Source organism: Amblyomma americanum, chromosome 2 (genome assembly GCF_052857255.1).
Source record: "Amblyomma americanum isolate KBUSLIRL-KWMA chromosome 2, ASM5285725v1, whole genome shotgun sequence".
Lineage (NCBI taxonomy): Eukaryota > Metazoa > Arthropoda > Arachnida > Ixodida > Ixodidae > Amblyomma > Amblyomma americanum.
In genome coordinates this window covers 160,732,624-160,746,198 of record NC_135498.1, presented here as the reverse complement: position 1 = coordinate 160,746,198, position 13,575 = coordinate 160,732,624, and the positions used below count along the sequence as shown (strand labels likewise).

The following is a 13,575-nucleotide window of genomic DNA, read 5'->3' as shown; positions in this document are numbered from 1 at the left end:
AATTTTTTTTTTGTGAGCAAAATCTGATAGTTCGGCAATTCATGGCTTTGTTGCCTCTTGTCCGGGAGCGAAATATGCATTTATTTCAAAGAAATTTGGATTCAAAGTTGAAAAAGTTTTTCCCGCCGCTCCGATTCAAACTCGAGAACTCTTATGACGTGACGGAGAACTCTTAAGACGTCATAGGACGGAGTGACGTGCAACGTAACGTAAACGCAGACTCCGTGATTTCTGGCCGTTAGCGGTGCGGTCTAGCAGCTGACGAAATGAAAGCTACCGCCTACGCACGTTGAAGGCATCTATCGGGGGTAGCTTCGTTTGCGTTTGCACCGGCGCCTTGCCAGCGTTACGATGGATCCCGTTCCCGAACCCGACGACGTAGTTCTCGCAAAAACTCCGGTCTGCATTTCAGCGACCTAGCCCCAGAGAGCGTGCGATGCTTTTGAGGGAGGACGGTTAGGTTAGGCGCCGGCGGGTCTTTTCCCCCTTCCGCCATGAGCAGCCGCTCCAAGTGCGGGGAGTCGCGAGGCGACAGGACAAGGTCGGCGCGTTGTGCCCATCGGAGGCTGGCCGGGGCTTTGGGGCCAACGGATTGTGACTCCTTGAACGGCGTGGCTGCACGGTGCAGCAGGCGGCGTCGAGGTCTCTCACGGTTGCAAGGGCCAAGTTATTAATTTATTTTCTTGCCACAACAAACGGATGGGTGCTCAAGGCCGGTCGCGTTTAAAGTTGGCGGCTTGAAACTAAAGCCGACGCACGACGGTTCAACGGCTTCCGCTAGATCCAACGGGTTCACCGGATCGGGCTCTCTCGCCCACTTGCATGTACCTTCATATGTGTACTGTGAATGGATTAAATTAGCCGAGAGCTCGAAAAGAACAGCTCCGCCCAACTGCTGAAGCTATTGAATTACGACACAACGCGCACCACGCCGCGGAGCCGAGTCAGTCCGGGCCGGCGGCGGCTGGCGCACTCAGCGCGAAATAGACATGCTCTAGGTCTCCGCCAGTGCGGTCAGAGTGCGCCGAAGCCGCCGAACGCGTCGGCGGTCAAGCGCAGTTGGAGTATAGAGGGTCTCGCTTTGGCCGACGTGACGTCGCCGTGCAGCGCGCGCGCGCGCGTAACGCCGGAGCATAAACGCGCCTTAACAGAGCCTGCGCTTAACCGCTAACCAACGTATTAGGTGACGGCATCTATGGGCGCCACTGAAGCCCTCGCCCACTCACTGAATAAAAAGAAAATCCTGTGACGAGGCTCGGACTAAAACCAGGGTCTTTGACGTTTCAGGCGGAGACGCTACCACTCCGCCACGACGGCTCAATGTATAACTGCCAATAAAGGCGCATCTAGTAAATGCACTCTTCCGATGCAGAAATCTCCGCCCTTTCGCTACATATATGCTGGCCCAACAGAACTAGGCCATCAGCAATTTTTCTGAACTGCCTTTTACCTTGTCTCCCGTCCCTAATAAACGATTTCCATTAAGTAGTTAGAAGTTGACTAGCGCAGCCGGGAATGTTTCGCCGGGCGAGCGTGCGAATACACATGCGCTGCCTTGTACGATCATCTACCATCGTGCCATCATAGTTTTTCATCGACCGTGGCGATCATCTGACCAGCCTCAACAGGCTGCTTCAAAGTTTAACTAGCACTTGAAGCGGCACTTCGAGTTCCTCTGCTGTTCGGCGCTTGTATATCGAGGCGCGTCAAAAAAAAAAAAAAGCACGGGGCACGCAAAGCTCATAGACGCGAAGCGCCATAAAAAATCGACTCTCTCCTGGACGCTTGTGGCGCCGCCAAGCATCGGTTTTCTTTGCTTCCAACATTCAGGTTGTCTTTTGTCTGCCTTCCTTGTGTGATAAAAGTGCACTATGGGTTTTAAAACTTACTTCAATATTGAACCGCGCAACCTTCATTTGGCAGCCTCAGAGATTTGCGACACCATGTAGGAAGGAAATTTCCTCCAAGGTGGCGTCTCTTCTCCTATTACGTCGCCACGCTTGTACTTCGAGATTTGCCTGTTGCGGCGATACCTACATTTTGGTTCTTGCTATTTTCTACCTTACAAGAGCTTTGCTTTCAGTGAGAGCGGCGTTTTTGTGACCAGGAGCTGGTATTCTATCGATACAAGCCAACTTCAATTTCTCCTCAGTGTGCCTTTAACGTTACACCTATCATTTTTGTTTTCATAGCTGCGTTGTCCTTAACTTAAGCTGAAACCTTTTCGTTAGCCTCCACGTTTGTGCCGCGTAGGAGAGTGCCGGTAAAATAAAGCTGTTGCATACTTTTCTCTTGAGAGATGCTCGCGAACTGCCTTCCATGATTTGAGAGAACCTGCTCCGTGCGCTCCATCCCATTTTAGTTAATACCCTCTCATGATCCGGATCAGCGGTCGCTACCTGCCCTAAGTAGACGCGTTCCCTTACCAATTCCAGCACCTCGCTACCAATTGTGAACTGCCGTTCTCTTGCGAATAAAGATTTAAATGCTCACACACACTTCACACTGCATACGCAGGAACTTCTTCCTGCAGTTTTGAATAATTTATGAACACTTCAGGACACTATTTGTATTATCATTGTCTCGGCATGTCAGAGTGTATCCCAGTGAGGATGGTGCTGGATTGTGCATTTCGGCTCGAGTGAAGAAACTGACCTCAACAAAATAAACTTATACGCCTGGGTGGTGCGGCAACAAAGTCCTTTTTATTAAAAATGAAGTCGTTTAAGAACACGCAGAGCTTGGCGCAAGGCAAAAGCCAGGAAAGCCACTACTACTGGGCCGTCACACTTGCTCATCACTCCTCGTAGGCCCGACTGGGAAAACTGTAGTAATTTAAGCCTTTGGTTTCTCTGTACGTTTGCACAAAGAACTCGCAGTCCCCGGCCTCTGTTGGCAAATCTGTAAATCAAAAACACAATTTCATAAACCAACCGCCGTGCATAGTGCATGAGAGGTGCTGGTGCATTAATTAGGGTCCCGCTTTCCACCCGAACCAATGGGAACAACAAGTACTACGTTTCCAAAACCCATCACGGCTTTTCAGTTTCCCGACAGGAATGTTTTCAGCAGTAACATTCGCTCATGCTTACACTGCGGACGCCGAGCTGTTGACCGAGTTTGGAAAGCGTTCGGAGACACTGCGAAAAACAAGTGACTGCACGATAGGAGACAAAACTCATTGTGGGACTATAAAAAGGTTGAAAAATAAAGTGTCCCTGCCCGTGCCACTAAGTATAGCGGGTTTAACGGGGGACAGCTGGAGTGTCGGCCTTGCTTGCGTGTGCTAAGCTAATACCGAGGAATGCAGTGCGCCCTGCTCACTGTGTTTCCTTTGGTAATTATCCGAAGGACTGGCTAAGCTGCCGTTGCTACGAAGATAGTAAAGCGCGCCGAACTTGCAGCACCGACGCTTCGTAATCGGGCGAAACGTTCAGTTTCCCCGAAATTACCTGAGCCCGCTCAGACTGCCTTCAAAACATTGTGGCATCCTTTCTATAGCTTAGCATTCTTTTCTTTTGAATAGAGCGCTTCGACCTGCCACGGATTCCATGTTGCGATATTGCGCATTTTGGTGTCTTTTAAGTACTTCGTCGTGTATGTCCGGTCGAATTCAGAATCCGGCTTTCCATTGCTCTCAAAAAAACCTTTTTTATACGGACTGAATAATCAAAGTGATATCACCATGCGGTGCGGTGAGTTGCGGCATGGCACATTAGGCAATATTAGGAACCACATTTTACAGTGTACAGAAAAATGCGGCATTAAAGCCTTCACTCAGGTAGCACTTCGCTAGACTGCCTCTTGTGGGTACTTCCTACGCAAGTCGTGGAAAAGACGGTGTTACTAAGAGGTCACATTGATACAGGGACGCTCATAACAGTAAATGAGGTTACTACATATCCGTACCTAACCTAACGCAGTGAAGGTTTTAACTAACCAGCTGCAAAGGTGTTATTGCAATTCACACGACTTCTTTTGAAAAAGTGACATGGTTTCGCGTATGGGTAGAAAATAAACGGTTTCACGAAAAATGAACAAAACAAATATTCCTGGGGAAAAGGCTACTCTCAATTGAACTTCATTTGGTAATCTCGCCTGCTACCAAAGTGTTCAAAGCTGTTTACTTCGGACATTTTCATCAGCACGAATAACACTTCAGAACATTTAAACTTTGATTTTTGTTTTGCAGTAACAGTGGGATTTCGGGCTTCTTTTGGGAACATCACTTATTCTTAGAGAACAATTTTCTTGTAGTTTTATTCGGGTACAACTCAAGAACGAAACCGCTTTCCCCCTTAAAGGGCCCCCTTCCGACCAATGGCGTCGGCCGATTCTCAAGAAGCTGCTAGCGTAACAGTGCAGGGAGGGGACCATCCCTTTTTATCTGCCATTCTCAGCAGTGTAAATCCAGCAGGCTCATGAGAATCGGCCGACGCCGTTGGCTGGAAGCGGGTCCTTTGACGGGGAAAAGCCGCTGCTTTAAGTTGTATCGAAGAAAACGTGTTCTTTAGAGACACTGCTTATGCGCCTCTGAAGCGGTTCTTTACACGTTTAGTTTAAGCGTTGTAATAATATTTGTAAAATTTTCCTTGTTCTAGTTCTCAACATTATGTCATCGATCTGTAATTTCATGAAATGGAATAATGTGTACTTCGAATCATTTCTCCTTGTCAGAGTTGTATGTCATCCTGCTTTTTCGTTTCCCCACTCTGTTACGATGGCTGATGAGATTGACAGTATAAATTACGTAAATAAATAAATAAATAAATAAATAAATAAATAAATAAAAGAAATCGCAACTGCATCCATCAAGTAAGCATAGGTTTTCTTTTAGAGATTATGTAAAGTAAAATTTAGTCGAATAGTGTGACAAATGGTTGTAGTTGCCATACACTGGGTGTTTCAGGGAAGACCTACTGATTTTCAGAAATAGTTTGTTTTTCAGGTAAAAGGAAGGTTTTTGCGACATAGTAATACCAGCGCTGGTGAACGCCAGAAAACAGGAGAATCATCTTGACTAGTAAAGTGGTTGAGTGAATTCTAAAGGTTCACTTTTTAACTATTACCGAAAGGCGCCTGATTGCAATCAGAGATTTGTGGCCGGCCGTTAGTAATAGGTATGCCAGTTTTTCGAACTTTCAAAACACGATTAACCTCGCCGTGGTTGCTCAACAAATTTCGGCCATTTCTCGCGGCGTTCGCAAAAAGTGCGCCGGCAGAGAGCGCAAAGCGACCTCCATCGAAACGCGCCACTCCGTGCCGCGCGTACCACGTGGCAATCTGGGCCCTGCCCGCGCGCCGCTCCTCTCTGCTCTTCGCCACTTTACTGCTGCAGGTCGGGTGGGCCGTAGAGAGAATGTGGCATGCGCTACGAAGTGACGCGTTGTGATGGACGCCGCTGTGCGCTCACCGCTGGCGCGCGGTTTTGGAATGGCGCGAGAAATGGCCTACATTTTGCTGAGGCACAACGGTGAGTGTAATTGCGTTTTCGAAATTCTGAAAAGTGATACGGCTACTGCTAACGGCTGGCTACAAATCTGTATTTGCAATCTGACGCACATCAGTAATAGTTAAAAAGTTCACTGTTAGAATCCAGTTAATCGCTTTATTAATAAAGCGGGTTATGACATACATAGTCTACCAACAAATAGTGGTTTTACGTAGTAGGCACTAGCCACGACGTTGTTGTGCATACTTAAAAAAGTAGTAGGTGTCTACGCGCGCATTTGAGCTAGAAATTGCAAGTAGAAGTTTCGGCTCTAAGCCCCTCCCCCTGACAGTGACGTCGATATCGAAGCAACCTGAGTGACGCCATAAACCGACATCGCCGTCGTCTGCTGCAAAAGTGCCGCGCGCACTGTCGGTGCGGAGCAGAGCGCGCGACTACTCGAGTCCGGTCGTGACACATTGTGGTGACACACCGGGCAGTAGCTGGACAGAATAGGGAAGGACACAGGCCTTCGTTGCCTTTGTACCCCTCTGCACTCCTAGCTGGAACAACCAACTCCCCTACGCTCACTGCGCGTAGTGCGCAGTTCAGTCGCGAGCAGGCACGTGACCGTAGGTATAAGTCGTCATGGGCTGCGAGCGTGTAACGCCCCTAAAGATTTACTAGCGCGCCAATGTTGGCTGACGGTTCAGGGAACATTTACAAATTCAATTACGAATTACTCGCTGCACCAAATGCGATCATATTTTGCCCTCTGGTTTCGAGATGCACAGAGAACAAGATGCAGTTAACAGATCGCGTCTGAAAAATGGTGTCATGACACCTTTAACCTTATTCGCCTGCTTTCTAACGTCCGCGAATACCAGTATCATACGATGTAACAAAAAGCTTCTCTTTGACTCAAAGAACCCCAATTTTAAAAATTAGTGGCGGGCTTCATTGAAAGACCTGGTACATCATAAGAAGGATTCAGTTTTACAACGCTTGGATTTACTGGATGCTTTGATTATAATATTTGCTGTACTGAATGTTTTGACTGTATTAAATAAAGATAGCACCTATAAAGCGCCGTTCTCCGCCATCAGCAAAATGTAAGAATTTGTTTTTTTAAAATAACTCAGTCTTAAGTGACAAACATTGTAATAATTTTCGCACTGTGATTGAAGCTAGAAATGTCTGGTCATTAACGTTCGGCGCCAACGCTAAAGTTGCCAACGCAGGTAGTTGAATGTACGGTAGCAACGACTTTATAGACACACTTCAAGGGCGAGAGCACCCAAAATACTTTCAACGGTGCCGTCGCATAATCAAACGCTATCGTTTCCTTTCTTATCTCTCTCAAGGCATCAGTAACAGCACAGATGAACACGTAAATTCTCCTCCAAAAAGGTACCGTTTATAAAAGCCTAAAAATGTGCAACGCCACTGCTATACCAGCTCTTTAAAATGCTCGAAGCAAGGAATGGCTTCCAGCCTACGTTAGGGTGTTTCGATTTCGTCATTTATTGTTCCTGATATAAGCGCTCGATTTCAATGAGGAATTGCCAGCGACTATCCAACGACTTTTCTGTCGATACGAAAAGCATCTCAAGAAGAACAAAATATTTGTTATTTGTAAGTTAATACTTTATACCAGAAGGCACGCCTTCGCAGTAAAAAAACGGCAGAAAAATGGGGGAACTCACCTTGTACGGTTACACTCTCATGGTCGTGCACTCGCGTGTACGGAAACGTCTTGGTCTCGTAGTGAACTTTCCAGTCGCCACCGCACAGGCCGGTAATTTCAGCGCCTTCGTTTCCATATTGATCCCAGCGAAGCAAGGCGTCGCCATCGATGTAAAAAACTCGGAAGTGGTAAGCGACGGTGTATTCTGAAAATTGAAAAACTTCAACTCACTTCACATTTCCTTGCAGTGGCGTTCTCTCATCTGCTGCAACGGAGGAGCGTAGCATGACCCTGTAAGCAGGACCGAAATGACGGAAAGCAGTGTCTTGATAGCATGTAATGCATGCAAAAACAATTCGCTCATAACGGAAATGATAGCGGAACTCGCCGCAGTGACGCAGAGGCTACAGCGTTCAGCTGCTGAGCGCGGATTCTTGGGTTTGGTCACGGCCTCAGAAAGATTTGTGTATTCGAAATCCTCCCCTGCGATAACCTCCCGCGAACTGAATCGTGTTCCTCAACGCTGACCCCACCAGCGGTTTCTGCGTCATTAGCAGTTATCTTTGAATCAGAAACGTTGCTTCGATTATATTTCCAGTGAACGTTCTTTTATTCTTCGGAGCTATATAATTGTCTATTATTGTGTGAGAGTTTCCTTGGAGAACTTTCCATTCTACACTATTACTTTCACTGCCTTTCAGCGGTTTAATTCCGTTGCTTCTGGGGTGTGTTAATTACTTAAATTAACAACAATTCCTTTCTGTCTGTGGCCGTTCCGTCCGAGAAACATTTCCTCCTTCTACATAGTAAAAAAAAAAAGGAATCAGGGTGACAACTGTTGCCGAAACGGAAGCAACGAACCCTACTGCCGAAGCACTTCTCAAAAGGGATCCGCTGGATAATACGGACACTTGTACCAGAAGTGGGGACAGAGAGGACAGTGACAAAATGTATTCAGTCTCAGTTTGCTCTTCCTGACAGCGGGAAACCCATGCGCATTCGACGCAAACGAAATGCTGCGAAAGCATCGCTTTTCCTCCGCGACAAGGCGCAATTCCTTTCACGGCAGTTACTAAGCAGACTTTCGTTAATGGAAAGCCAGTCTTCACTCCAGTCTCGACACCAACTATTATTTCTAAGGTTATTCTTCAAGGACACCACCCTACGAGTACAAGATGTCCACAATGAACCGAGTGCTGACTATTGAAAATTCGCGAGATATCAATTTCTCAGTGTATATACAGCGGTTTCAACACGCCGCAGATTGAGATCTGCAGAGGACCTCGCCCGCGTCATAAATGTATCCTGGATAGTAAATTTAGCCCTTTAAAGAATTGCGTTTTGAATGTGCGAGCGATATTCGCATATTATGGCAGTTTTGATACCTTTATAATTGTGCCATTACACGCTGCGGCGACTTAGTGGGTTTGACGCTTTCACGTTGAGCACCAGGTGGGGCATCGAAGCCCCCCTGCGGCACTGACATTTCGATGAAGACGAAATGCACAAAGAGCAGGTGTTCTGTGCAATGTCACTGCACAACAAACATTCCCAAGTGGTCTAAATTGCTCGGATCCCTCTCTTGCGTCGACTCTCAAAGGCCATGTAGTTACTCAGACGTGTTAAGAAATGAAATGACGAAAGAAAATCCGTCCATCCGCTTAAGAAGCCTCCAGGCGGAGTAATCTCTTGTCATAAGAGGCACTTAAGCCTCAGCTGCAGGGGACCGTGCAATGTCATCCTAACTGCTTCCAAACGTAGTAAATTAATCTTAATATAAAGCGATGTTTTATAAAAATATAAATAATAATCAGACCGGTTACCTAGAGCCTCCAGCGCCCGGTGTCAATAGACTTGCTAACTCATAGTCTCCTTCTATAAACAAATACACTAGTGTTGCGTCTACTAGGCAAGTCTGTCAAAAGTAGAATCGGCAGTATTCACCGAAAGTCCTTTTTAATCTAAATAATCAGCACTGATTAAGTCTTCCAGAGCACTAGACCTACTGCCGTTTCTGTCTTCTAGGATATCCAGTGAAGTTATTTGTTATCTGCCTTTGGAGCACAACTCTAACTGTATTTTAGACAAAGTTTATCAAAGCTACATGAAAAGCAAATTTAAAAGAAGAAAATGAACAGGTTAAACGTAGGCTGCAAGAAAATTTCCTGAAAAGTTGCACAAACGGCCTCCGCACGAAAAAAAAAAAAACTGGCTGAAAGCGAGGACAGGCGTCGACCCTAAAGGCAACCTACACAGATCATTCACGCAAGAATTAAGCAGGGTAACCCCTTTTTCATCTGTTTCTATGCAATCTTTGCTTTCATAGAAGTCAGGGAGCCGTGACAGAAAGTATTATGACTAGTATGTTTCTTTATGCTTCGTCGTGTTTATGTTCAGAAATTCATTCGTAGGGTTCTGCCGGGACTCTGGAAAAAGAAATGGCAAATAAATGGCGGTGATCTTAAGGTATTCCGAAATTAGTGGGGCTTTCATATTTTTTTACCACAAGTTTAATTTGGATCACATTAAACTAGTAACTAGCACTTCACATATTTCTTCACAATGATTCAGTTGACGCAAAAGGAGAGACGTGAATACCTCATACCCAGAAATTCTGAACCAGCGCATTTTTCGACGGAAAGTTGTTTATGAGTGTAACTTTTTATGTATTGTAAGATCAAACTATAATAATCAATATATCGACAGATCTGCCCTCGGCAGGATTGCATCTTTTTGCTACTAACGTTCTTGCTATTGTCAAAAACGTTCCCCAATGGTTCTATATGGCACTTTTATCTACACGATGGGAGCGATGGAAGAAACTTTGGAAGAAAGATCGCATCGCAAGAATCGCCCATCAGCTTCAATATTTCTTTTACAGTGACTGACAGTATTCCGCAGTGGCCTCAAAGTTAGAACTGATCTCCAAGAATCCTCGACTTGTGGCCCAGACCTAAAACCGACGGAGGATGAGCGATTCCATACTTCGGGAGTGACTCCACCCATTCTCTGCATGCCACTAAATCCCAAATAATCGTATATTTTCCAGGTCAATATAAATATCAACATAGTGGCGTATGGTATGCCAGTGAAGGATGCAAAGTAAAATGTGGTACTGTACCTAGACCATGCCAGACGAAATTAACGGGATACTCCTTTCCAGATCCATGATGGTTACAGCCGCGCACTCCAACGGTGACGTTCCGGTCCCTTCTGCCGTGTGTGATTGACATGTAACCTGCCGCGTGTCGCTCTGTGCTGTTGCGGCCTGCAGTGACGTTGCATTCCGTAGAGTGGTTGCAGCTGATTCAAGGACCCTCTCCGTCAAGTCGATACTGCAGTTGAGGGGATAAAGTAGCACAGATGACATTGATCGAGATGCTGGATTCAGAAATGCAGCAAGCAACAGTGGTGAAGCGAAGTGAATGACAGCTGATTAGGGGACAAACTTGCCAGAGCTTGGCTGATAAAGCTGTACCCTTCCCGCCTTTAAAAGCGCTATGGCATTGTTTCCTTGGTTCAGGTGTCCAACGATATGATACAGATACTGCGCCATTTCCTTTCCCCACAAAACCAATTATAATCATTATATTTCCTTGCTGCTTTCATAACTTGCCCGTCAGCTGGCTGAAGAGGGACGACCTAAGGACAAACTGATGCAGAAGTGGAAATCACATACACAGACACACAAAAACGCCGTTTCGTGCTTCGTATTTATTTCCGAGCGTGTGTGTTGCGCCGTTTCTGCATGGTATTATTAAAGCTTTAAAGCGACGCGGGGATCGAATCGCTGAAATCGAGTGAAAATAGAATTTGAGAAAACATCCAGTGTGGTTTCTGTAAGGTTTGTATAATTACACTTAAAGAAATTTTGCCCCGAAAATAGATCAGAAGTGACTTTTAAAAAAGTTCTTGTAACCATAGGTAGCAAAAACCTGGCTGAAATCTCCGTGAAAACACCCAATTTCCAAGCGCGAACCGCGATAGCTCCGCTTCTGCACTGCCGCTCGTTGAAGAATTGGTGTCACCGGAAAGCTGCTTTCACCGCAGTTCTCCTCCCTTCGGAATGGCGTGTCTACGATGAAAAACAAAAGCATTACGAGTTAAAATGGGACCGCCTCCAGAAAGCCGCTGTGATTGGTCTGGCCTGATACGTGGCGCTCAGCGCGCCTTGCATGGTGCCTTCTGTGTGGCTGCCATTGGTGGCTGCTGATCGGCGCCGTTTCTCGGGCCGTCTGTTTCTGCGCCACAGGCGCACGCTTTCGTTGACTTCTGGGCAGTTTACGAGTGCGCGGCTGCTTTTTTGAGAAATAACACTTCTTCGTCGCACGGGGTTCTGATCGTCAGTGGTGGATCGTCGCATGGTTCAGACGAAGCACGCTTGCGGAAAGCGGTAGCGAAAGCCTGTCATCCCGAAGAGGAGGAAGCGATCCTCAGGAAATGAATTGGGCGTACACCTTAACAGAAGGGAGTAAAAAGGGGGGTAAGCTGTCGTCTAGCTCACTCTCTTTTATAATAGGTAGTGCGCTTGTGGGCACCTTTTTCGCTCTATACTCTCATACAGGCGTATTCGAATTTAAGAGTGCTTTAGCGCGTACGTGGCCGCTATAAACGACGAAAAAGGTAGGAATGCTGTATTATCCGTCGTAAACACGAAGAAATGACAGCTGCAGTGGAAGCGATGAGGGTCCCTTGCGTTACTTCGGCGCTACGATATGAGGTTGTAGCAGAGCGCAGTTTCTGCCGACTTATGACGCCGATCAAACCGATCGATTCATTCAGTGACGATCACGCCGATGTGCCGTCGGAGGTCGACCAACGCCCAGGTGTCGACGGCCGGTAGCAAACGCAAACACCTTGGTGACTCGTAAACAACTAACCAAGGTCCGGCATGCGGCGCGGTTGCGACGCGGGTAAGTTTCATTTTCGAGACAGCGCGGGATGCGCCGCCAAGTTATCATGATTACGACGAACGTTTTCCTAGCTGGCAGTGCACCACTCGTGGACACTTGTGACTATGCTTTGTCGCCTGGAAACGCCTTAGAGCGAAGCGTCCAGCGTACGCGGCTAACTTCACGCGGTGTCGGCGACGGAGCGCGAACACTCAGTTAGTCTCAGCAGAAGGGGACCGGCAGGAAAAAAAGAACCGAGGCATGCAGGCATGAACAAACGAAGGACGGAGATCCCACAGCCAAATGCATTAAGCATTACAGACCTGGGGCATATTGATAGACATGGAGTGCTTGAGCAAATTCAGTGCCAGTTTTCTTCAAAGTGCTTTTGACCTGACTGCCCTGCTCGCATGAATGGTGACCATGGCTTTCACGTATTTTCATGCGGTTTGTTGCACTGTAGTCCTTGATAAATTCCTTACGCAGTAGCATTCCTATATTTTTAAATTACTTTCTCATTTTGTCACTCTGTCCTTAAGTTGACATGACCCTCATAAACCAAACCGATTCCAAAAAAAGGCAAGCGTAGCAGGGGGCAGCAGAAAGTTAGGTTGGCGGATGAGATTAAAAAGTGTGCATGCCTAGGGCTGGTACCGGATAGGGTTAATTGGACAGATATGGGACAGGCCTTTGCCGTCAGTGGACGTAGTCACGCTGAAGAAGATGTTGATGATGCTGATGATGAATCCGCAGATGAAACTGTGTTAGAATCCGGTAATCAAACGGTGTTAGAATCCGATAATCAAACAGTGCAGGCGAAGCTAAATTGGTCCTCAGTGTCCGTTTAAATGGTCTGTAATGAGTAAACTCACCTGCTTTGCATGCAGCTGAAAGAGTAAGGAAAGCTTGTGACACCTAGTGGCACGGGTTGGGATACTGTATCTTTTTTTCTTTTTCGGATGTTCCACGCTCGTTTTCATAGAAGTGAAAAGACAGGTCATGATTATATAGCGGTTGCCGCTGCAAAATATATTTGTTTTAAGCGCTGACTAGAGACAGATTAAGAATAGGACAGCTGTAAAGCCTACGGACTTCATTTTCTTGACCTAGCGGGACCATGAAAAAGTTCCGCCTACAAACCGGTATGATTTTAGCAGCTTACAGCACTTTATACTGACTTTTATACCACACACCATTAAAATTACCGCGATGCTAATTTTTTTCGCCAATGTCCACTACGCGTGGCAGCTATATGTTTCTTTAAAAGGGACGAGTACACTTTTTATGCAAATAGCAACAGTCCAGGGGCCTCTGTACATTCACTGAGAACGTAATACCAGGCTTACATCCTGCTGAGAAGAGCCTTGGTACTAAGATTTTATTAGGCCGCATACCGGAGCGTGTCAGTGATGAATACACGTTGATATTCTGCCATCTCCCACCTTCATAAAACCGCGCAGCACTCAGTGAGCATGCTGAAAAATAAATTCAAGTCGAGAAATTCAACACAAAAATTTCTGTCATCGCAACAGATTTTATGTAATCTTTTTTTACAATAACTTGTA

At 46.4% G+C, this 13,575-nt stretch overlaps 1 protein-coding gene across 1 annotated transcript; it reads right to left on the bottom strand.

Moving 5' to 3' along the window:
* Positions 1-2,683: 2,683 nt before the first annotated feature.
* LOC144119215 (uncharacterized) lies at positions 2,684-10,450 on the bottom strand. The gene is made up of 3 exons (XM_077651892.1): positions 10,240-10,450; positions 7,138-7,323; positions 2,684-2,901 (listed from the first exon to the last, which is right to left on the bottom strand). Exons 1-3 carry the CDS (start codon positions 10,349-10,351, stop codon positions 2,798-2,800), a joined length of 402 nt encoding a protein of 133 aa, XP_077508018.1. The 5' UTR covers positions 10,352-10,450; the 3' UTR covers positions 2,684-2,797.
* Between the last annotated feature and the right edge of the window lie 3,125 nt (positions 10,451-13,575).